Below are 26289 nucleotides of genomic sequence, written 5' to 3' on the forward strand. Positions count from 1 at the left end.
GGTGAGAGGGCCTTCAGTACACAAGGCATTATAGACTGCACATACAGACCCGTAACTCGAGTGAAGGGTTTGCACAGCAGACTACCGCCGAACGGCCCTTATATTTTCATTGTGCTTACGACCCCGCCCCCTTTCGATCCCCCAGACACGCCCCCATTATCAGAGAGGCACTCTTCACGCTCTCCACCTCTCTGTCTGTATACACGGAAAGGGTTTATCTCTCCACATGCTCAAATCATCACCTAACACGTTTCATTTGCTTCACCCCCTCTCTGCCTCTTGTTTTTTTTTAATCTTTCGAAATCACGTTTTCAAAACTCAATTCACATTAATCACGATTATTATAACATTTACTGTACCCATGTGTAAACGTTTTCTCCCATTCTCCCTCTTCCCCTTGGCCGTCTTTCTCTCTCCCTCTCTTTCCTTCCCCTCCTACCGCTCCCCATCCTCTGTCCATCCCTCACCCCCCCCCCTCTTTCTCCACTATCTCTATTTGTTTTGGGTCGTAGTACCGCCCCTATACAGGATTGTTTCTTTTCCACTTTCATTCTTTCAAGTGCCTTTCAACCCCTTCAGTGCTGGATATGGTTTTACTACTTGGTGGTCATGGTAGTGGTAGACCAGAATAATTATAAGAAACCGTGGCATAAAAAGCAGGATTGTTCTTTTTTATTTGCTTAAGTACAAGGTACAAAGACAAAGTTACATTGAGTATACAAGCTTAAGTGAGTATGCACACAGACTTAACTATTATTCTTACTCAAGAGTGGAAAGACAATCAGGAGAGAGAAATAGAAAGGGAGAGGGAGAAAAAAATGGAGAGATAGAGTGAGAAGTAGAGGGAGAGGGAGGGAGAGGGATTCATTCAAGCATACACACATACACACACACAGAAACGAAATAGTATTACCCACATGTAAATCGATATGATGACTCACTAGATATTTAAAAATATGATCCCACACTCCGTCGCATTGGAAGCCGTGATCTCGGGACAGGCCGTTATCATTCACACACACTCATTGTTGCAGACGACATTGAACTGTGTTGGCGGTAAAAATATTGTCTCTCTTTCTCTATCTCTCATTCACCACCATTCATTCGCGTAATCTACCATTTTGCTGGCGGATTTTCAGTTGGGCGGCGCACATTTCGTTTAGTTACCACGCGACCAGGGTGCATCGCAGAGGAGTTCCGCCACCGGCTGCCGGAAGCTATCATAGGTTACCCGTGCATTGGTTTATACCAGTCTTATGGAATTTAGCAAGTAGATACAGATCTGGAAATTGATTAATTACGAGGTGCGATAATCTTCAGAGAACGGCCCGACACTTTGTTATACCATCAAATAATGCATGTGGAGTATAGGTTTACGTCATCACAAAGGTTTAACGAGTCTTATTGATCGGTGACCATCTTAATGATTTTCGTCAATTCATTTCAGAGGAATTAGAGGAACACCCAATTGGAAAATTGTGTTTCGTTTTTAACTGCCATATATGATTTATATTCATATTTACCAGTCTTGGAATGCTTTAAGAAAGCACGTGCGGAATTATTTTTACTCGGGAACTTCAAACGCTATATGCCATGCATGTGGGCCTACTCTAACTAGGGCTACATCTCTGATTTTAACGCTGTGTAATTTATATTCCGAAAGGAGAACCGATTGATTAATTGTGAACCTTATAGTGATAAGGTCTAAATCAACAGAGTGGTGTCGAAATATTTGATGTTCTTATATTTGGAGTTAATCACCAATGACCATTAACAACACAAGGGGTGTGTGTTTCGTCATGCCAGATTATTTGTCAATGGTGTACGTCGTCACAAAGTAGACCGAATCCTGACTCAGAACATTAATTATTCCATTTGATTTAATAATATGCTATACCTGGAATATCCAGCGATGCAGCAACGGTGGGTAAAAAATGAGGAGAACTTGAATATTTAAACGGGACACATTTGGATTAATAGTGCTGCTGGAATTACTCCTTGGATATTTCTAGAATTAAAGTTGGATTTACTTGGCGTCTGTTATATCTCGTAAACGACGTGACTTAGTTATAGATCGCGTATAATATATTGACCGCGAATATAAAGTGATATTTACCCGTACAACGTGCGATGTTTATGTCTACAGGTTTTTGTTCAGCTTTAAACCTCCAGTACTACCACATTCATTGTCTGTCTGTATTTTACAGGCATCGCATACCCTATTGATTGATTATTGTGTACTATTTACCGTCACACCGGGTAATAGTACTTTATATCACCCCTTGTTTTGTGCAGTATACTCAAACCACTGCCGCTTGATAGACAGCTACACCGGAGCCGTGAAGAAAACATACAATATCAAAATGGAATTGAGGACGGATATGAGGAGCATTAATTTCAAATTGACAGTCACTATCATATTATATGTACTTGCATTCCATGTTGGCATCGCTATATCGGACGATAATGACTTCTTCGGAGAGGAACGATATGATAGTCCCACACATGTTAGGCCATTGACTCCGGCAGATCGGGGATATAGGGATGTGGTGATCGCGATAAAAGATGATGTGAATGAAGATGATTTTCCAGCTCTTTTGGATGATTTGAAGCGGGCAATGACTAAGGCCTCTTCATTCATGTACATAGCCACAAAGTAAGTAATCTAACTAATTAGTTTCCACCTTTTTAATTGGTGTTCCTATGTTTTAATCAGCAGCCAGCTGGAGATCTCGTTTCACCATGTTTGTAATGCATCGATGTCCATGATATATATTCATTAATTCCGTTACACTGAGTTCGTGTGAGTTGAGTAATGAATAATAAATCAATTATTGAACTGTGATTTTCAAGGCATAGCAATCTGCATTAAATGCATAGTTTGCATGTATATCATGACTTTGTTGCAGTAATGTAAATCTACGTTGTCATGTATATTGATATACATAGGGCCTATCGATAGTGTTCATCGCCAATACTGTATATCATATTCTGAACTGGGGAAGGATTCGTATTTGGTTTTAAGTTTTAATGCACATCACTCTTCCGAATGCGTTGGATGTAATTCTTCTGCTAATTAGAATTTATATAATTATGTTCCAATAACTATATTTCAAATTTACACATTAGGAAAGACCATCATGAAGCAATCACAACGAAAAATATTGCTTGTTTCTTTGTCCTTGACACCAAATCTTCCCTAGGGTATAGTAAATGATTTTCCATGATCGTTTCATCCAGACAGCACTGAAGCATTTATTAGAGGGCAATATCAGACAATATTAACCTCTCGAGCAGTAGACCTAACCTTTAAAGACAAAAATCAATTTCTCGTCATGCTATTGATTGTGCGGAAGTTAATTGAAATGCAAAATTAAATGAGGGATTTGTGAACCACACAGAGTTGTAGCATTGATGAGCCCTTAAAAATACATTTCATAGGGGTCTACTCTTGTAAGGGGATGAATCCATAATTTAACCAAGTTTGATGTAATTTTATTCCAGTCCTTCGTTGCAATCCAAAGATTTTAGAGTCAATATTTTGTTGGCTTACTATAATACAGCGCAAAATGCAGGAAAATGTATAACTCCACAAAGAGTTCAATCCATGCCCCAAAGAAACTTACGAAGATGTGACATGCCGAAAGAACTACGCGTCCACGACTGTAAGCAACAAGAGCCTTCAGCTCAGCCTGCTACTTGAACTTTCCCTTTAACGGCTTACGGTCAAGCGATGATAACTCGTCTGAAGCAATTCTGAAGTGACGAGAGAAGTCTTGATATTTCATCGCAATCAATATCTAAGTGTCTATAACTATATTTTCACTTCCTTGATATGTTTCCTATTTCTGTCGGCGAATATGAAATCCATCTCCATAATGACTCAATGAAATGCACGATGCGGAGGCCATACGTGGTATTGTATTGCGTCTAAATCTGATACGAAAAAGGCCAATCCGGCGTCAGTTGTGTACAAAGAGAATAAATTGAAATAGACAATAGATTTAAAGAGAGCTTTTCAATTTTGTCATAGTACTTATAGTCATTCAGATGGATTTACTGCCAAGTATAAAATAAAAATAATAACTATATCGCTTTGACCTTAAACTTACTATTACTTTAACTTTAACATTTATTCGCCATTGACCTTCCTTGTTTTTCATTAGAATTGATAAAGAAATACAATCTAACTTATCCTCATTTATTGTTATCGGAGAAATTGAAGAAGGGCGCCTTCGTCACATTTATAAACAACAAAAAAATTGGATAATGTAAATGAAATGTGCGTTATTGCCCTCCCCTTCCTCCTCCTCATCATCGTAATCGATCAGCCATCTCCAAAATTTGTCATAAATAATGGTAAATGACACCTGTTGAATGTCACGCTCAACGATTCACGAATACGTGAAAATGTGCCATGCGCATGCGATTGTGGAAATGAGAGAAGAGCATCCACAAGATGCTCCCAGCTGCCCACTTCCCCTCCCCATCTTCAAGATCTTCCTATCAATTTTTTTTTTTGGGGGGGAGGGGGGGGGGGGGGCGGGTGCCGTAGGTTATATCCGAACCGAGAACCCCATGCATTCTGCCAGGTAATTATGGCAATGAATGATTTCTGCCAATTATCATGAATATGGTATATGGATAGGTGAGAATAGTGCGCGCCAGAAAAAGCTGCCAAATGAGAATAAAATCATAGCATACTGATTCTGATATATTGTGTCCTATGAATAGAAGTTGATTATCGCAATTAATTCGAACGACCTCGTTGGGAACCGGGTTCGAAGTAAAGGTTTATCAAATGCATTTGTACATTGTAAAATTATAGTAGCTCTCGTTAAGGCTACATTACATTTAATTTAGATTGGCATTATTTCATTCACAGGCGAACTAAAGCTAGTAAAATAGATCTATAATTATTTTTCGACATTTTCTGCAACTCTACTCGTGACCCTCTGTAAAATATTTGGAGATTCCAGTTTTTCTTCCACATTCTTTATTAGCAAAAAGAAAGGTTGACGGAGATATCGAATGAATCATTATTGGTATCACGGACCCTACTAAGAAGGGTCCATTTACCATGTTGGCATCTAGCATGGGAAGGGGGGGGGGGTGGGTGGTGTACATCGTCTTAACATCATTAGACTGGATTGATAGGAAACAAATGCCTATATTTTTGCTCGATTGAACCATGGACCTATTACAAATAGGTCCATGATTGAACTGACACCAAATGCTATGCAAATCGTTGCAATTATTGGTGCGCGAAAAATAATGCATTGATGAAACTTGCTTTTCTCCTCAAAAATGTTTCAACAGTTCAAGGGACATCAACTATTTCTCAACAATTAAAATGCGTAAATATTATTTACAGTGCAATGATTTTAAAAGACCGTATAAAGACAGAACATGTAATAAACGCAGGAAGTTCTTCTGTAAAATTATGCTTATGTGCTTAGCATGTTTAGCTGTAAATTTAGAGGGAAATCAGGAAATTATTTCAGGATACTAATTCAAAAGATAAAGTAAAAGCATTGTTGGCTATCCTATAACGACATAATTCGTTTTGAAAGAAGAGTTCGAGGTCAGGTCGTGCATGGAAATCTCATGCATGTATCTGTTTCTTTTTCTTTCCTTGTTTCTATTCCTTTTTATTATTTAAGAAAAAAATCATCCCTGGAAAAATGCAAAGTGCCAATTTGAAATAAATGATACCGTGTTACAGCCATATTTAATAAATTATGTCTTATTAGGCATGTTAGGGTGGAATAATGCACGTCTCATGTCTCGCCATGTTCGTATTCTATGTTCGCTGCTCATTGCCAGCTAAAAATTGCGACATATCACGACGATTGCAACGCTCTTCTTATTTAGGCCCACACTATACATTCCCATTTTAGCCCCCTCTTATCCCCGGGACACAGTTACAGGGGCCGCGGAACGGTTTTCAAAGTGTGGGGAGGGGGGGGGGGGGAGTGCTGACCATGCAAAAAATCACAATCACATGGTAATTTTTACGTTTTTGTACACGGTTTTGGAAAAAAGTGGGGGGCTAAAGCCCCCAGCCCCCCGCTTCCGCGGCCCCTGAGTTGTATGTTTTCTTAACTCATCCCCTATCCTTTTCCTTTCATGGTTGTTTCCTATTTTGCCTTTGAATGTATTGTCAACATTCATTTTCTGCAAATCCTCTTCCTTGTCCTGACACCTCCAGATTCGCTTGTATTTTCTTCTTTTCCTTTTCCTTCTTCTTCTTATTATTAGTATTATCTTCTTCTTCTTTTTCTTCTTCTTCTTCATGTTCTTCTTCTTATTTCTCCCTTTCTCCGTTTCAATCAGTAAACCATTTCCCCATCCCAAATCTATATATCTATCGTTTTGGAATCTTATTTATTGATACCCACAAACACTGTCGTACGGATTCATTTTTAGATTTTACGACCAATTAATAGCAATATCCATATCACCTTGCATATGTCGGCAGTACAAAAAATGTTTAGACCTATAGGGCGTCTCTATTCACTCCGAAGTTGAATAACCCCAAAATTATATATTTCAAAATTTACGAACAGTTAAATACATTCATTTTATGTTGGACATGGTATTACTATATAATATATACCCGAAGCCAGCCGAAATAATACCATCTACTCAAATCACGCAAATGGTTCCGCTTTACTGATAAAAAGAGTGCAAATTAGAATGAAATATATCACCTGTCTCTCTGAATCCAATACAATTCATTATCATGCTCATAAAAAAAATATGAGAATGTTCATTCAGTTTGGGCAATGAACTCTAACGAACCGTGAGCACAATAAAATGTATTCACATGGGAGGGTATTTTTCAAAGCAAAATACTTGTAAACAAAATATATCAACAAATATCTGGGTCGATATATTTATTTACCCTTGGCATACTTCGGACGTAAGATATCTGCAAACATTGCTTTATGAAGCTACCGTTGCCTAGCAACATGACAATGGAAAACCGTATGAGAGACAATCTTGCATACTAAAAGAGTATGACATATAATAAAGGAATGATGAATATGCCTGTCGTCATGTAAATAATTGGTAGGTATGACTTATGAATTCTGATTCATGCAATAACTGAATATTACTGGGGAGATTTTCTGGAAGATATCGTTGCACCGGAATTACTAAATGAGATGTTTTATTTGGGGTATTGGGTAATCATTTGTTTTTATTGTAAGAACAACTCTTAATGACTTTACGACATAACGAAAGTACAATTGGGGAAAATACATCATGAGTTGACTTGTTCCGTCAAATATTTCTACATGTACGTGAAATTGAAATATATTTACATAGCTCAAATATTTGAACTTGGGCAAAGATTACCCTTTTTATTTGACACTGTTTAACCAGTCTGCGGTATAACATGTCGAACAAAAATGGGTTAAATCATGATAGGCCTAATGAAATTTCTGATATTCATGTTCGAAAGTACTGTTGATCATCGTCTGCTAGTGGTTGAGTCTGTGGGAAAGTGGAATTCTACTTTCATTTCACCCAAACCATTTGCTTCAAAATATGAAGTTCAACGGAAGGACAGTTTGAATAGCTTCTGGTTTTTGGCAACCACATCCATACACATCGGCATTGTGGTGATTGTTGAAAGTGTTGATTGTTTTAATGAAATCTCAAACTAATTTTTTCGGCCCACCATTAAGTGACGAAACGGAGCATCAGAAAAATGTTATTTAAAGTTGAAGTATTAAAGTTTTAATAAACAACATAGGCTAGGCCTATTATTGATGAAATCTTGAGACTTTCTCTCCTAAAAAATGTATGGAATCGGAACGAAAATATGCATCATAAATCAGAAGCGGGCTGATGTCTCTCGGGGGGGGGGGGACTGGTGCTGGGGCAGTTTGGGTCTATTGTCATGATTGTGCCTTCAGTCTCGTAACTATGTGCACACTTTGTGTCATCGCCGCATACATGTAAACTTATTAAACAGTAGAGAATTATGTAGAGTGCACCAATGATCATTATCATAATGATGACGATTCGAAGGACTTGGGTAAATGATTCGACGTTTGCTTTTCTCGCTTGCACATTCATTTCACATACCGGATACGTTAATACCACCCAACGAATGGCACGGATATATACTTAACAATTTTTTTTCTGTTTGGCCACAATTATTTCTACACAAAGCTTTTTGATGAAATTGTATGAAAGTCTGAATTGATCCTTCAGCGTGAAAATATTTTGTAACAATCGTTTTATTCTTTACTTCACGCCTATTCGATCTTGATTGCTTTCATTAATGGGCGCTAAGTCAATCTGCTATTGTCACCTATTCAAGCAAATATTTAGCTATGCAAACATTACACAGTGTCTTGATCATACCCACACAATGTTTATGTCATGCCTCACCAACGAAACCGACTCCAGACCGATCAAAGCTATTACGTTATTACCAATGACATACCATCCATCGGTTTGGAGTCAGTTTTATTGATGTGACCGAGCATTGTGCTGCAGTCACACTATGGAAACCGACTCCAGACCGATCAAATCTATTACGTTATTGGAAACCGACTCCAGACCGATCAAATCTATTACGTTATTGGAAACCGACTCCAGACCGATCAAATCTAATACGTTATTACCAATGACATACCATCGGTCGGTTTGGAGTCGGATATGTTGGTGTGACCGACATTGTGCTGCAGTCACACTACGTAAACCGACTGCAAACCAATCAAAGCTAATACGTTATTACCAATGACATACCATCGGTCGGTTTCGCTGGTATGACTGCAGCATATAGTTGTTTACGAGACAGAGTCACATGGTCTGTCACGTGGTCTTTAGCTTGCCATTGAGGAGTGACCTTGGTCCTGGTGAGAATAATTATGAAAATATTATTTTCAAGTTTTTTTTATTAATGCAAACAAAAACCAACATTCTTTCATATTTTTTTATTAATTAGAAAAGGCATTGAAACCACCAACACTAAGGGGTTCATTTTGAAATTTACAAACATCCATGTAATATTTCAAAAGTAGATAATTAAATTAAAAACATATCACCTATAAGCATACCAAATATTTTCTGAAAAGTGGAGGGTGGAGTGTTGGTGCTTATTCATTTATTAAAAATAATATTATCCCAAACTGGTTTCATTTTAACACATACACAACAACATGGATGACTGTTTCAGGGTATTTTTTTTTACAAAAAATGAATAAAATGAAAGACACTAGTTGGATCTTTTCTCTTGATTGAAAATAAAAATTGTTGAAGGCGATTATCAATGAATGCAAAGTTAGTAACTTCTAGGCATCTACCCTTCTTGGAACACATCAAACAATATTAAACCCTTTTGAAAAGGGGCATTATTTTACTCCCAAACCTACGTTAATTTATTTTTCACTCTTTGATCGAGGCCAAGAGGGTAAAAGCATTATACATTACATTCTAGCGAGGAATAGACTGACAGCCCAGACAAATACGATCAAAGATCAAATTCTATTAGTAAATGCGACAATGATTATGAATACTTTGAACTGAACCATATCAATATTAATGAAGATAATCTGTATTTTTGAAGCCGTGAAATTTCTGTGCATTTCGCAATAACAAGTTCCATGATATGATTTTCATACATGTGTGGAATGTGTAAAGTTCTCAAATATAAATATAGGCAGAGGACATAAGGGGGGAAAAGGAATTCAAGGACCCGAAAGTTGCCCCTAAAAGTAAAATGCTCTTCACTTCGTTCATCAGGGGCCTATTAAAATCTGATCTTATCCAATCAATCTCAAGTTCCCAACTGTGGTAATCCATCAGTGTAATAATTCTTCATAATTAAAGGAAATAACACAATATCGTTTTAGGAAGAGGAAAGGAGGAAACTGTGTCCCTTTTTAAAAAGACTTGCATCGCAACAAATGTACAATTTTTTATAACACATTTACCATCAGCCAATCCGATAAAAGGATTCCAGTAGATTTTAACCCTTATTGCAATTTTTTTTTTGATTATGGGTTTTGTTATGAACACTGTTTGGTGAAACGAGTCCCTGATTTGACAAGGCAGTGATGTATGTATACACGCGAGTATATATTTAGAAAATATCTTCATCTGAACATAAATTCTAGATGTCTCCGTCGATAGTTGTTCACAGTTGTGAGTGATGCGATCAATCGTAGCTCTTAGTGAGACGGGGGGTTGAAATATATATTTTTTAAAACCCATCAAGTAACTTACAGGGCTAGATTAGAACCTAGAAGTGCACAAAACCGTATTTTCAGTCATTGTCCTCATTTTTGCACTTTTAAAGACCCTTGCGTTAAGCCCATATGTTCCAACCAAAATTAATGACATCCTTTTGAATTGATGGTAATTTATACAAAGATGACCAAGAACAAGATTAAAGGATTAGATATTGATTAGGAAATGAATATCCCCGATATTCCTGGAAAGCTCAACATTAAGATTTTTATTCTCACCATGTAGCTATTAAATAAAAATCACACGAATGATTCTTGTTTTATGCAGTCTTGTTTGACCAATCTACTTATATTACTACTCTAGTGATATTCAATCGTCATCACCTTTCAAAAAACAATGAAACATTGGCATAATAATTATTTAAAGGCGCATTTGTGATAATTTTTGACGAATCGTAAAGTGTATTAATTCTGATGACGGAAGCATTTTGAGAATAAATATTCACACTGCCACACGCGAATGATTATTTAATCTACTCTTTATTGAGTAACATTCTTTTTGCTACTCAGTGTTTGAGAGTATTTTGAAAAAAAAATTCACAAGCATGTTAGACGTTGTTTAGATCTTGTCTGATTTAGCATCGATGTAGAAAATGCTTGTCATTATTATTTTTATTCATTTATTGATTTACATTTTTTATTTCACTTTTTACGATGATGGTTTTCATAGAATTTGGGGGTAAATCACTTCTAACGTGTGTAGGGACATGATTATTTACCCCCCCCGGTATGATTGCTTGCGAGCACATTAAATATGCATTGTGGTATGGAATTTTCTTAATCAATGCATAATAAGAATTAAACATCTTTAAAATTGAAAATCACTTCATATCATTCAACTATAATCCTTGAAACTTTGAAAATTCGGGGAAATGTGTGTTTCCCCGTTTCATTGTGCTGTCAAAGGGGGGCGTGGTTCCTTAGCAAAATAGTTTTATTGTATCCGAGTTCTTTTAGTAACCTATAAAGCTCTCTAAATATTGCAATTCCGAGAGGTAGAAACAGAAATTCGACCACGTGACCGCAAAACTATTTGGGAAGTCATAAGAGCATACCTGTGCGTTGTTGTGGTTATATTAGTGTCGTGATTGTGGTTAGATTTTTTTTTTTAATTCTTCGTCTGGAATATCAACCGGAAACAATGTGACAATTGTTTGATTTAGTTCATTGAATAATTATACGTAATGCTACATCATTGATCATTTAGGTATTGTATTGTAAAAACATATGATTTTGGAGAATTCGATAGTTTTCATTTTAAGAAAATTGGGGGTTCATAGTGATATGAACTTGACTTTTGGTATAACCTATATTTACTAGTAGATCAGTGGCGTAATAATATAAACAAATTTGAGGGGACACAGCATGATCGGACGAAGCGAGCGATCGAAAATTTCCCTTTTTGAATAAAGATATAATTTTGTGATATATTTTAACATGATCTTCAGAAATTGACATCATATATTGCATTTTTTTATTTTCTTTCCTTTTCTCCTGCCTTTTATTTACCCCCCCCCCTTTATCGTGGAACATTTTTTTAGGGGGGGGGCATGCCTAAAGCCCCCTTCTGTCGCCAATGATGTTCATGCTAATTGAAGTCTTGAACAGTTTGAATTGTACGTTGTATCACTGATCAGTACTGGGCCCCGTTGCATAAAATTTACTATTATGGTAACTTTGCCATCCAATGGTAACTACCATGGTAACATTGATCAACAGCCAATCAAAATCAAGGATTCCATGCAAGTTACCATTGCATGACAAAGTTACATTAATGGTAACTCTTCTGCAGCGGGCCTCTGTTGCTATAAATTGTGTTGGCCTATTTGCAAGTTTACGATGATTATGGTCGATCGCAGTGAGGGATGGGGGTCGGAGTGAAGTTTCTCCCATGCAGTAAATTAGAATTCCCTGATTCTCCCATAGTTTTTGTTGGTTCATTCGTTTCTTTTTTTCTTTTCTTTTTTGCATTCCATTTGCCCCTGGCATACCCAACAGTCACAGGAATCTCCATTATTGTTTGCCAAAAAAATTATTCCAAACGAAAAGGGTAGGCATTTTCTGCGACTCACCCCCCTCCCCCGGTCACATAACAAACCCTGGATCCGCCCCTGGCTCCGTCAGCATGGTCAGACATGTCAGATTCGAGCCTGGCGTCTGTCCTCTATCTCCTTCATCTATTCTTTTACTAATACTATAAAAACGTAAAGCTGATATAAAAAAGATTTTTGTTTATCAATTAAAGAGATTCAATGGATAAACATAAGCCCTACACTGTTTTATTATGGAGCTACTATAGTAGTTCCATAGTTTTATGAAAATACCCTCGTCACAAGTGAAGGGCAGAAGAAAACAAGGGAAGATTGTTTCCGATATAAGTGCTTTTCAGTGACTCATTCATCAGCTGTGAGAAGTAGAAGGTCGTATTACTTAAAGGTCATGTTGACAATAATAGAACAAACATGTATTCACAACGATTACGCATTTAGAAAGAAGAAACGTAAATTTACTAAATAAAGAGTCCATTCTCAAAAGACAAAGACTTTTTTGACACCATAAAAATAAAACACAATGCAATCCGCCATAGTCCCCATGTAGCACGGTTTATGGTTTTTTTTTTAGGGGGAGGGGGGGGGGGGGTTTCAATCGAATGATGCAAGTATTGCTGTGTACAATTCATGATTTTGAATCAACGCGTGGATATTATGAATATATGAATTGAAATTAGAAATAAAAGAACAACACGAAACAAAACAACAACAACAAAAGCACAAACAAACAAAAAAACCGGGACAATCATTGAATTTATTTCAATAAAATGTAATTATCAACTTTCATGGTGAATAAATAAAAAAAGGAGGGAGGGCTTTCAATAAGAAGAGAATGATTTAGGCCTATAATGAGTAGTCATGGCTGAATGCTACAGGGTGCAATAATAGGCAAGATGTTACGAAAATATACGTAAGCGAGAGAAAGAAGCAAACGAGCTTAAAAGCGGCTTCTCTTTTTTTGTATTTGAAGTTGAAAAGAAGTGGAACTGTGGCACACTACTTCTACTTCTATTTTGCACTAAGAATGTAGAATTTCAAACATTTTTGGAAACAAGAGAAGAGGGGGGGGGGGTAATACCCCCCTTCCTCCCCTCCCCCTTCCGATGCTACGTCCATTTACGTGATGATGCATTGGTGCATTCTGAATACTCTCGTTTTTTCTAACATGTCTGAGGAAGGTTGTTCTGTTCCTTTAAGATTAACAACTCATGAAGCCCCATTCAATGATATATGAATTCTTTATGATGTCTGTGGCGGTGTTCATATTGGCCGATATCGGGGAAGTTAATATGTGACAAACATTTCCTTGGGCCATCATCTTCATTTCCAATCCCAAAATTGAAATTAAAGATGAAATCCAGTCATGGTAATGAACCATATAATGGATGCAAAGTTACTGACACAATCTTTAAATTTAAAATATATACTTCAAGTATCTCTGCATACTTTGAAGTATCTTTATGCGTAATTATATCAGTATAGGTGTAGGTCATAAGGAAATATTGGAAGCCGAACGATTATTGTATAAATTTTTTTTTATTTAATACTATTGGCCAGTAAAATATGTGATAAAATGAGCAACGCTTTCAGTTTACCTCTGTTTGATGTCAATATTGATTAATATGTCCTTATTAGATCTCGGGTTTCTGGTACTTTTAAATCTTTAATTCATGAATGATAGTCAGATCTTTTCCTGGAATTTTTGCGAATTGTTGGTCCTTGTGGCCATGGTTATTTCTTTAATCTTTCTTTAGAAGTTGAAGAAACCGTCTCGCCTTTTATTCTTGAATCGCATTTCAGATTATCGGAACAATCCATCAAGATTATATGGGCCTCCATATCTATATAGGGAAGAAAATGTACATGCAAATGCAATCGGTTTAAACTCTAGTTGATGCAATAATGGTCATGTTATGTAATGATACCATCAGTTATGAATGTTAACTTGTGTGGAATATGTCAAGCAACATATATTAATCGCATTAACAAAATCAAGTTGTATTGGCAGTTCAAGGGTCCTCTCCTCATTCACTGCAAATTGTACACTGCAAAAATTCTGGTGTTGATTTAACACCAGCCCGGAATCTATAAATTTCCACACCAGAGAAATGTTAAACAACACCAGTTTCGTTTTGGTCTAACACCAGATAGGTGTTCATACAACACCAATTAGTATTAGGACAGCATCGTTTTGATTACAAACTGGTGTTGTTTCAATACTTCTCTGGTGTGGACATGTTATATAGATTCCGGGCTGGTGTTAAATCAACACCGGAGTTTTTGCAGTGTAGTTCAATCGTAATGTTGAAAGTTAAAACATCAACATTCATCTTTATTTTCGTGCGTTTCATAAAGTTTTGGAGGGAAGGAAGGGAGGGGGCGTGAGCGGGCTGGCCATGACAAAATTTGCCATCATTTTGATTTCAAATGACTGGTAAAAAGACATAAAGATTTTAGACACTATTTGTTTTTCAAACAATACATGTGCCCTCATTGGATATCTTTCTAAATTTCGTCGAATATGCTCCCTAGCAGAAGGATACCTCTATTCTGCTAAGTGCTTTTCCTCCTGTATAGGCATACATATTTTTTCACTGCCATTTTCGTAATTACAGTATTCCAGCTACATTACGTACATACAAAATAATGATTTCCCTTATTCATGATATTGGCGTATTAAACACCCCTTTTAAGTGCAGTAAAATACAAAGCATTTTATATTCACAGAAGAACGCTTTTATGAGAAGAACCTGTATGGCCTTTTCCATAATATACGCATCATTTCGTTTTATTGAAGTTGCATGGCTGTGTAATTCATAAATTACTGTCTGTCCATTATGGAAGTTTAGATAGGCGTGAAAATCTCCCGGCTTCGCCAGCCTTGTCCTTAGAGCGAACCATTATTTCTTCAGAAGAGAGAAGTATATTTTTTCATGGAGAAGAGGATAGAGAAGAAGAGAGAGAGAGAGAGAGTGAGAGTGAGTGGGGGGGGGGGGCTGTGATGAGCGGGGGGGGGGGGGGAGCTCCGTGATAAACAGAAGGGCAACGGAGGGGGCGTTTGTTATTATTGTTGGGGCAAATGCCGTCCCAATATGTGTCCCGAGTGACAACACCTGCGCAGTCTGTAATAAAAAAAGACTGATTTCGAAATTGACAAATTTCCATCACCTGTTTTGAATATTTGAAAGTAGACAATAAAGGTAATATTCTCAAGAAAATTTGCTCTGGGTTTTCGAATAGCAAAAGGATTAGGCCTACCCTATTCGTGAGTTATTCGGTGAAGAAATGATTTCGAAATAGAAGGTCCAAATAATACACGCGTAGGGGTGCAACAATTCCCCCAGGTTTCACGATCAAGAAAAAAAAAGAAGGGAGGGGGCGGTGTATTGGTAAGAAAAGGGAAAATATGAATGATATTCAAGGTTAAAGCATGGTAAAGGTCGTTCCGCCAACACATGTACAGAATTACTGACATGATGAACGCTTCGTGAACTTGACTCTGAAAACGCTGACGTGTTCATCTCTCCCAATATTTCACAATGGATCTTATTCTTAACTGCATCCATGACAATGCTCAGGAGCAGTAGCGCAATGCAGCCAAAATTTTGAGTGCCCCAAATATTGCTATGGGGCAAAATTTCTAAAAGGCTGCGAGCGAGCAAGCAAACAAACATTTAGACACTTTAAATGAAAAAATATATAATTTTGTGATAAATTTTTACATGATATACAGATAATATAATTATATTTTCCCCCTTTTCTTTCCTATTCTCCCTTATGTGGGGGCGTCGTGGTCTAGTGGTTAAGACTCTCGTTTTTCAATCTGACGGACGTGGGTTCGATTCCAAGCCATGGCTTGTTTTCCCTTAGCAAGAAATTTACCCACATTGTGCTGTATTCAACCCAGGTGAGGTAAATGGGTACCGGCATTAGTAATTCCTCAAAAAGCTGTGTGCACCGGAATCGGTATAGAATTAGCTTTTAGCACCTAGCAAGGTGAATACGTGCGCTACACAAAATCCTATATCATTTTGTATTCATTACTTTGTCGTCAAAATTTTGGCGCCCCATTGTCCCCAAGCCCCACACACACACCTGTACGCCACTGCTCAAGAGGTATGCCGACATGCACTGAAATGGAACCAACGTGGGAGAGAACAAATCAAAACCTGTTATTGTTATTATATATTACCCCACTTGTTAAAATGAAACACTGATGGAGCTTTAAGTCGCCCAATTCATCAAGCTGATGTATCATAAATTTATATCCATATGAAGTGAGTTGTCATTGATCGCGAAATGTGTAATTTATTGGATATTGTTGTTGCTAAGCAACGGTGAGCCCTAGGCTCGGTTTACTTATAGCCATATGTGGCAGCATCGAGTGCCTCTGTAGACTATACTATAGTGCTACTTGTAAAGTCCCTTTCACCACTAACGTGGCGGAGGGGGGGGGGGTGCAAACATTTCCACAACCAAGTAACAAACAAGAAATGAGAAAATGAAATAAAAAAGAAGAGGGAAACAGCAAAATGTGGGATTTGTTGGATACTGTACCATTTGAAATTCTTGCACGCTCGCATTTTTATTTCTCTAAATTTTGCCCAATGCAACATGTTGTACCCCTCATTTGAAGGACTCGTTACTACACTGACTTTCACAGCCATAGAGAGAGTTTAATAACTTTAACCATTTCTAAAAAATAAGTGGAAATCAAACAATCTTTAATGTATAAATCAACAATGCGATTAGCGGATTATCAAATTTTCATAATTTGAAAACATATATTTTAAATATATATCAAAGGCAAGACATTCCTTTATAACCATGGTAACAATTATACAATTCATACTGCTTATGTATAGGGCCTATATTTTTATTCATGGACCTGTTCTTTCAGCTCGGTATTAGTATTCTGTCAATCATCAGTATATTTGGTAGAATTAAGTTGGTGATCCGCTCATTTCCTTTTACAACTTGCAATCCCCTATGCATCTGTCATCGGGAATGAGAAGGTGTGCGACCCGGGCTAGGACCCCAAAGGAGCGAGGAGATGTACCCTTCATGCCATACTTTCTCGGGTAGTGTCGACATGAGCCCCTCCTCTCCCATGCCATGTCCCCTGTCCCCACTCCCATGTCCCCTGTCCCCACTCCCATACCTCTCTCTTCCTCATCTAGCACCCCTTCCTCCCTTTCCTCCCCCTTTCTGTTAATCGCTCATAAGATGGAGGGAAAAAACAACGAATTTGTGAGTAGAAATATGTAACTCTCCATTGGCCTTTTCACACGTGAATCTTGAATCATCATTGTAATGATGATTGCTATTGTATTCGTGACTGTGATTAGCGTTCGTGATTCTAATCATGTTGTAGTTTGGTTTCACACGCGCTAAAATTTGTCATTAGCCTCATTTTTCACTGGAATCATCATTCAAATTACGATTTTTTTTACCGTGTGAAAGGGCGGTTAATTATCTATCCCACTTGTCTATACAATAGGCCTACACAAATAGAAGACGAAACAAAAAAGAAAACAACCCTTAATCACTCTCTTGGTTTATAACATCCAGCATTAATGAATCCTTGTATGGATTTCGGAGGCGGTTTCGCTTTGTTTTAGTTTTTCTTTTCACAAATAAATGATTTTCTCTCTCGTCATCAAAATAATCACCCACCCCTTCCTGTAGTTGCTTTCCTTTCTATAGTAATCAAATTTGCATATTGTAAGCGTTTTCTCTCCCATGCCTATGTCTTCGTTTTACTCAAAATTAAGACATAGGCCTACAGATAAGTAAGTTGAATGGGAAGTATTAATTCATTAAGTCATTAAACCCCTGATTAATTTCACACCCGTCTTGAACTTCAAAATGCCCTTTTCGGCATTATACCATGATAACTTTGAAGGTAACTCGATAAGGTCATTGATGGGCCTCGAGATTTATCCGGATCAGTCTGTGGCTAGGCGGGACGGGTGACACTAAAAGGGGAGCTTTGATTTGTTTGAATTATCTTTCAAGATTGGAAAGGGAGAAAGGACCGAAGTGAAATTCAATATAACCTGGCGTATCAATCGAGAACTCCTCATTAATTGCCCAAAGTCGCCCCCATATCTTGTCCTCTTATTTGTTTCTCCCTCCTTTCGATTTCTACTGTCTCCATGATAAGGAATGCGCAAAGTTGAGTGACGTCGAGGTAGAAACTATAGAATGGATTATGACGATGACTATATAGCATAATAAATCGTTCTTTAAGACACAAATTATTAATTTAATGTATATAACATTCAATGAAAACCTATGAGATAACACTTCGCTTTAAATGCAAAAATAGTCCAACGCCATTGTTGAGGTAATAGAGCAACTTATGTATCACCTGAACTTCCTTAAGCATAATAGGAATCATATTAATCTCGTTTTAACGATCTCCTTTGACTTTGCTCACACGGGAGGGCATGGACATATTATTATGCTCAACTAAAGCTTAATAATTATCATTATTTTCACATCACGGAAGCTAAGCAGTAATACTACCGCCTGGTATTATGAACAGCAAGTCGGGTATTATTTCAAATTTTAGAGATAAATACAAACAAATATGCTAAACCGATACATTAAGGAATTTATATGAATTCGAAGTTGTTAACGAAATTAACAGACTTTTATTTAATCACTGGGGAGTCTATTCGGTACACGTTCAACTACTTTAATGACAAGAGAGTTGCCGATTAACCATGGATAAGACTTTATGCATTTGAGACATGTAGCTGCTTTCATATTCATACTGTCTTTACCCAATGGGCCGTAAATTATGTAGACATCAATATTGCAGTAATCTTTAATCAAGTCTTGTATAGTCATGATTAATGATACTCAAAAGAGGCCCCTGCTTCAGCCTACGTGGAACATCATTACATGTATCCTTACAGTATGAACGAGCATCATTCGAGAATGTGAAACTATAATTATTGGCTATTCATGGCCGTACCCGGCGGGGGAGGGCAGTTGCCCCCACAAAAGTTGAAACATGAACATTTTCACACTCTTCATCAAACATGTCAAAAGCGTGCACAAAATCATTCGATTTCACTTTAGAAAATGCAAAAGCGTCCCATGACATGTTCGGTCGCTTCGCCCTCTCGCTTTCGGCAGTTCGGGTTTCTTTAAAAAAATCAATCAACGCGCCCCCCCCCCTGAAAGAAATTGGATACGGCCAAACAGCGGCCTGCTGATTGTGACAAGAAACTGAACGGAAATGACTGAACATTGTGAAGGAGGGCGATGGGGGGAGGGGAGACATGACTTATTTTTCTATAAGAATTCCCGATTTTTTATTATAATGATATTTTAGGAATCATGATACATGATAGTCACAATCCACATCACTACTATGAATAAGTTATCATAAAGCTGAATATAGTTGCAACGAATTGATGACATAGGTAATTGAGTATGACATAACTGGGGGCCAGCTGCGTCGGCACATGCGTGGTTTAGGGGTGGTCGCATGAGGACGGGGACAGTAATATTACCTCTCATGTCGCGAGACAAATCTGAAATTAGCCTATTCAAGACATCTTCTTTCTCTCTTCAGGTAATTTTATGAGGTTGCTGATTGAATCTGACACTGAATATCGCCCATGCTTATTTACACACTGCCGTTGTCTCAGGCGGGGGCGGGTGGGGTTTAATTTGAATAAAAATAAAAATGGTAGATAGAAGTTTTTACTTTTACCGGTTCATTTAGCTGTTGCACTTAGCGCATTATATTCATGATGATGATGATGATGATGATGATAGGTTCTTGTATAGCGCCGGTATCCGCCTAAGCTGGGCGCTCATATTCATTGTTTTTCTGTCGTTGTATCGTCATTTATCGGAAAGATCAAGTATTATCTAGTTGTTTAATAATTTGATTAATTAATTAATTTATTTATTCGCTTATTCATTTATATATTAATTCATTGATTTCAATCATTTATTTATTATTTTTTTTGTTTTTAGATTTTATTGTATATTTCATTGACATTCTCAAATTTATTTTGAATTACTAAACCTATATGTTTATTTTTCGTTTTCCTTTTTTTGTAGTTATCTACATGTATTTGCATATTTATATATTTATCACTCTATTCATTTATTGTTTTATTAATACTACTATTGTCATTTTTGGGAGGGGGCAGCACCCTCATCCCTCTCATTTAGGCTACATTGCCTTTATGCCACCACATGTATGTCAGTGAACCTGACTCATGCATGTATCCATGTCATGTGGTATGATAACTGTCATTCATTCCTTAAGGGGGCCCCTTAGCCCTCTCAAGTATTTCTATCACACCACACACCCGGGGTTGTAGGGGTCCGACACCATTCACCCATATGTCAGTAATGCATATTACATATCTTCAGGCAATATAGGGCCGACATGACAATCAAGATATATCTCATATACAAATGAATCGGAAAATATGTCTGTTCCAGACAATAAAAGTTTTGATTTCAATCTATAACCATTTTGTAAAGCATTTAAAATTCTGCATCAATATTTTCGTGTGTAGTAGTATAGTAGCAGCAGCAGCAGTAGTAATAGTGGTAGTAGTAGTAGTAGTAGTAGTAGTAGTAGTAGTAGTAGTAGTAGTAGTAGTAGTAGTAGTAGTAGTAGTAGTAGTAGTAGTAGTAGTAGTAGTAGTAGTAATAGTAGTAGTAGTAGTAGTAGCAGTAGTAGTAGTAGAAGTAGTAATGCTAATGGTGTTTGGTGTTAGTAGCATAATACAAAACAGTAACAGAAAATGGTCAATTCAACGTACTAGTCACTATAATCAGATAATCATACATGGTGGTAGCAAGTTACGGAGTAAGAGTTGTGAAAAAAAGTTTTAAAGAGACAGCCGTAACGTATTATTTACATGAGTAACTGCCAGCATTACTAATGGCAATTAGGGTGTAAGTACAAGCAGCGAAGCGAATTAGGTTTCATGATTAAGACGGATTATAAAAATCTCACCCCTTCCTCTTTCGAATCTCTTGAAAGAAATCCACACCAGACTCTAATTTTGTAATTGATAGATTTTATTTCGGAAATGTGCTTAATTTAATACAATTTTGTTTCCGAGAAACTATCGTTTTCGATGAAATTCTCAGTATCATTTTATCTGTTTACTATCGATTCGGGTATCTTTTTACCGAAAAAATGATGGATAGAAATGATTGCCAAAACTCATAACATTGTTCGCTGCACTTTAAATAAGAAAACAAAAATAGGGGAGGGGGGGGGGGCTATGATTATAATAGGTCAGTTCATTTGATCAATATGAACAATGATGTAATACTTGTAATATTTCGTATAGCAGTACTTTTCAAACTCTCAAGTTGTACTACTTGACCCTTATCCTCTTGCTTTCGTAAAATACATATTTATGATAGATTAAACTAACGAATAAGAATTAGATATCTTTCACATAAGACAATGGCAGACAGACACACGTCGTTGCCAGCAAAGTTACCAATAAATGGACATTGTAGTGTGTTTACTGTTTACCGTTTGATTTAGCGGGCTTGCCGAAATTGGTTTCGCTAATGAAATAGGTTTCCATTACTAGTAAACGACCTAGGGTAATTTGGTATCCATCCATTAATGTATTATGAGTCATGTGAGAATCTTGGCCAGATAGTATTCATCACGATCAGGTGATGACCTATCTGGCTTGCTGAAAGAAAATATTTAAATTTAGCCCGGAGCATGGAGCTACGATAATATAGTAAGGCAACAGAAATACGGTTATGTTCTAAATCACTTTTTGAGAAAGATTACTATTTTGGACTTCAAAGAAAAAAATATAACCCTTTTAACAAAAACTTTAATACAAACCATACAAACACTGGCGGAAACAGGGGGGGGGGCAAAGCCGGCCCGTGCCCCCTTAAGATGCACAATTAAAATTTGTAATGTAAAAATGCAGTTAAAAGACAAGTGTGTCCCCCCTTTCGAAAGTGAAGACCTTTTTTTTTCTTTCTTTCTTTTTTGCTTGTCAATTTTTTGTGTGGACGAAACCCCCTTAATTTTTAGTTGAAACCCTTTTTTTTTCTTGCTTGTCAATTTTTTCTTAGGGAAAATGTGCCCCCCCCCTTTCGAAAAATCCTGGATGCCCCTTCATACAAACAATAATCTCCAAATAGCACAAATTTAAATTTTGGGCTGTATTGGGGGGGGGGGGGGGGGGCTCGAGGGTGGTCGTTGTCTTTGTTCTCCATCTACGTATACTGTAGGGCGATATCATAAAACGTACACAGTATTCTTTTCTTCTCCTTCATATACTGGAGGTGTATGTACATGTACCTCCACCATATTTATGTTCAAGCGAACATGCCTGTAATATTATATTAGCCCAAGACCCTTGAGGCATCCATCCCTTTTGAACATTAGCTATTCATGCAGCTACCAGCTTCCAGCTTTCTATTAATTGGATAAAACACCATTGCGATCTCAACGCCTTCATGACCATGCCTGCGAATACCACAGCAACATATTACTGTAGAAGTCCTCATTCACTCCGACCGTTTTTACTTGTCCTATTTCAAAGAGGAGCGGGAATCTTTCCTTTTTCCGGATAAATCCAAGTCCATGGATAAAGCACAGTATTGAAGCAAAAAAAAAAAACATATAGTTCATTTAATAAAAAAATTATAATTCAACAATTTGATATTTCCAACATCACCACAGTCATTTATTTTCAGTTTCAAGGATTATCATTTTGTTTAATTTTGTGACATCATAATTTCTCTATTTTTAGCACTTTATTATCTCATTTTTAAATCTGCGTTGGAAATTTGCCCAGATTTTTCCCTCGTGAAATTGAACATTTGATAGCTAGGCTGCGAATGCGATTGCAATCCTGGTCGGATAGGAACAATTTAATTTATAATTTTGTATACAATCATGCCGACTGGGTGCCTCGTTGTATCTAGAAGACAAACCAACTTTCCAAATACTATTTTGGCTTTGGCTGATTTTCATAATTTGGACTAAGTGATGAGATTCTAGACAAGTGTGATTCTTTAAATTTGGTCACACCCTCACAGTTTGAAAGTTCAACTCCACCCGCAAAAAATGAATAAATGGGCCTATTTTGTATAATGTGTCAGTTTCAAACTTTATTTTATTATTTCTTACGCATACGCATACACACTGACTCACTGACCTTATTACCAATAATTCAAAAATATTGCCTAAATCCCGCTAAGTATTTAAAGTGTAATCATTGAAAATGTCATCAAAATCAGATATAAATGTATAGACACTTTAAAATTTACCTCATTTGAACAAATATAGTTTTATTAGAGAAATAACGGGAGAGCGAGCAAAGGGCTTCGATATTTCAATACATGTATAACATTTGAATGATAGGGGAGGGGTGATATGCGGTGTAAGGAGGGGCTAAATGACAAAACTTCCACGGATAAAAACGATCGAAGCTATATTCAAAGCAAGGGCAGTTGAGGTCATAATATTTGATATCATCTCGTTAAATCTCCCAGCGGGGTAATTATGTAATAATGAGACGGCAAAATGAAGAAGACCCGGTAGACTGAGAAGAAAAAAAATCGGTTTCCATCAAAGGAGTTGATTATACTAGTGAATATTCCGGAAACATAATTATCACAGCTATGCCAGGGACGCCATGAAAACATTTTATTATTCTTATTTTTTTATCAGAAGAGAACCTACACATAAAGTGTTGCTACAAGGGGGGGGGGGGGGGTGTGAATAAAGAGAGGTATAAGCGATTTGCCTATGTGGGATGGGGGGAAATAGAAACAGATTAAGATAATTAAGAGAGAGAGAGAGGGGTAACAAGAGAGAGGGAGGCAGACACCGAAGAGGGGTGGATGATAAAGGAACGTTTGGGTAAGTTTGAAATTTTAATCTCATATTAGCATTTTTATTCGACACATTTCCAACGCGAATGAGTAGGTTCTGATGACGCATAAAACATGACAACGAGAAGCCTTTCTCAAAATAGCCCTACAGCTTCGGTGACCCAAATATATCCCAACTTTACTGCCACCTTTCCAGACGTTTTTTTCTGGCTATCAAGTGTTTTTCACATCTCATTAGTGATATGGTCAGGTGGTTTTATCGGGATTTGGGAAACATTTTCAAAAAGAAATGGTAATCAAAAATTTATAAAACGAGATAAAACGAGAGTTCAAAATTAAAAGATGATGTCAAATCATACAATGACTTTGAAAGTTGGTCTAATTAAAGTCTCCTCTATCACAAGTCATGAGGCACAAAAAGAAAATATTTGTGTATGTGTGTGTGGGGGGCAGGTGTGGGAGTGTGTTGTGTCTTGAGCGTGGGCAAAGTTCTTTACACGGACATGGTGCATTGCCGGAACAGTCCTCTCCATGTATCTTTCACACGTGTTTCTAGCTGGCAAGTAGGGCCTAATTATTGAAATTAATTAATTATTTCCTTTTTCGTAATTATGTAGATCAAGAATTATCACGGTCATTTAATTCAAATCACGCACCTTTTTATAAGGGTATACTACGATACCACATGCCCATGGAACTGTACACGTAAAGATGATAGTTACCTTTTTTCGGTAATTAGTAGTGGATTAAAGTAGAATATAAGTGATGAGGGGACGCGGGGGGGGGGGGAGACAACCAATGACGTATAACGAGTCAACACATTTTTAGGGCATAACATGGTCCACAAAACATTTTTTTAAATAGTTTATAGTCGCGTGCGAGCAAAGCGAGCAAGAAAAATGTAAACTTTTTTTTTAATCCCAAATTTGCAACAGAATTTGATTTCATAAACATGTGTATTAATGATTAATGATATTGTACCCCTTTCCTCTTCCCATTTTCGAGAGTTGGGGGGGGGGCAACCCAACCCACCTATCAGTGAGGCACTATCCTGTCTCGGCCGTAATATTAGCAGGTGCAAAATAATTAGCAGTGGCGGGTAGTTAGGTATGATATACGGAACTACACAGTTAGAATTGTCAGCCATGGGATCGCCTTCCCGTAAGCAATCAGCTAAATTGGCTCCGAGAGTGGGCAAGTGCACTTGGGAAACATGATGTTTATATTAAGGGTAGTCTCATCTTAAAGGGTGTGATGAATAGTTAGGCCTAGAATATGTGATGTGGTTCTGTGGTATAGCAATCGTCAAATCTGGGTTCGAAACAAAGTCGATGTATTGCAATCAGGGACAGCGCTACAGGGGGGGGGGGCAGGGGATGATCGCCCCAGCCTATGCTTTTTTAAGTAGTGAAAAAATATTAAGGGTAAAAAAGGGGGGATTTCGAAGACCGTTATTTTATTATTAGTAGTGGTAAGATTTAACTGTAATGATTTACTCCGTAAAGTTAAATGGACTACTAAGAAATGAGAGTGTGACATAAAATAAATAATAATTTCACATAAACATTATCGCATTCATATCTTTTCGAAATTGGGCATAATATTTCCTGGTAAAAAAAAATCTCGTGATTAACCAAAATGGGAAACCTTCACAACATTTACTTTCATGCCAATCATACCAAGACCTTGTTATGTATACCGATTCTATTCCATCAATTGAAAATTATAAAGCCGGCGAGAGACGATTATATAATTTATTCATTGAAATAACACTATTGTTATACAATATACATCTATTGAAAACTTGAATTATGTTTGGACGCATTAATTTACTGAAATCAATCTACTGTGGAGAGAAAATTTGTTGACTGAACTGCCAAAATGACATTTATACTGGAATTGAAAAGCTGGTGAGGTATGATAAATGTTTCATTGCAGCATTTGTATTCAAATTAAAGAATGAGATTATTGTTAATTTGAAAGGGCATTATTTACTTTTAAAATAAACATGATTGTATAAAAGATAAACAAACATGACAAAACGGTTATTACTGAAATGAGCATTATATTCGAAATTGAAATACCGGCAATTGTTG

General features: G+C 37.1%; 1 protein-coding gene across 1 annotated transcript in view; it reads left to right on the forward strand.

The window, feature by feature from the left end:
- Positions 1-886: 886 nt before the first annotated feature.
- Positions 887-26289, forward strand: part of LOC129283187 (calcium-activated chloride channel regulator 4A-like) — a 59230-nt gene continuing 33827 nt past the window's right edge. The window contains exon 1 of the mRNA XM_054919022.2: positions 887-2656. Coding sequence (XP_054774997.2) covers positions 2364-2656 — 293 coding nt within the window. The 5' untranslated portion in view covers positions 887-2363. The remainder of the gene's footprint in view (positions 2657-26289) is intronic.

The sequence above is a fragment of the Lytechinus pictus genome, chromosome 19 (genome assembly GCF_037042905.1).
Source record: "Lytechinus pictus isolate F3 Inbred chromosome 19, Lp3.0, whole genome shotgun sequence".
Taxonomy (NCBI): Eukaryota; Metazoa; Echinodermata; class Echinoidea; order Temnopleuroida; family Toxopneustidae; genus Lytechinus; species Lytechinus pictus.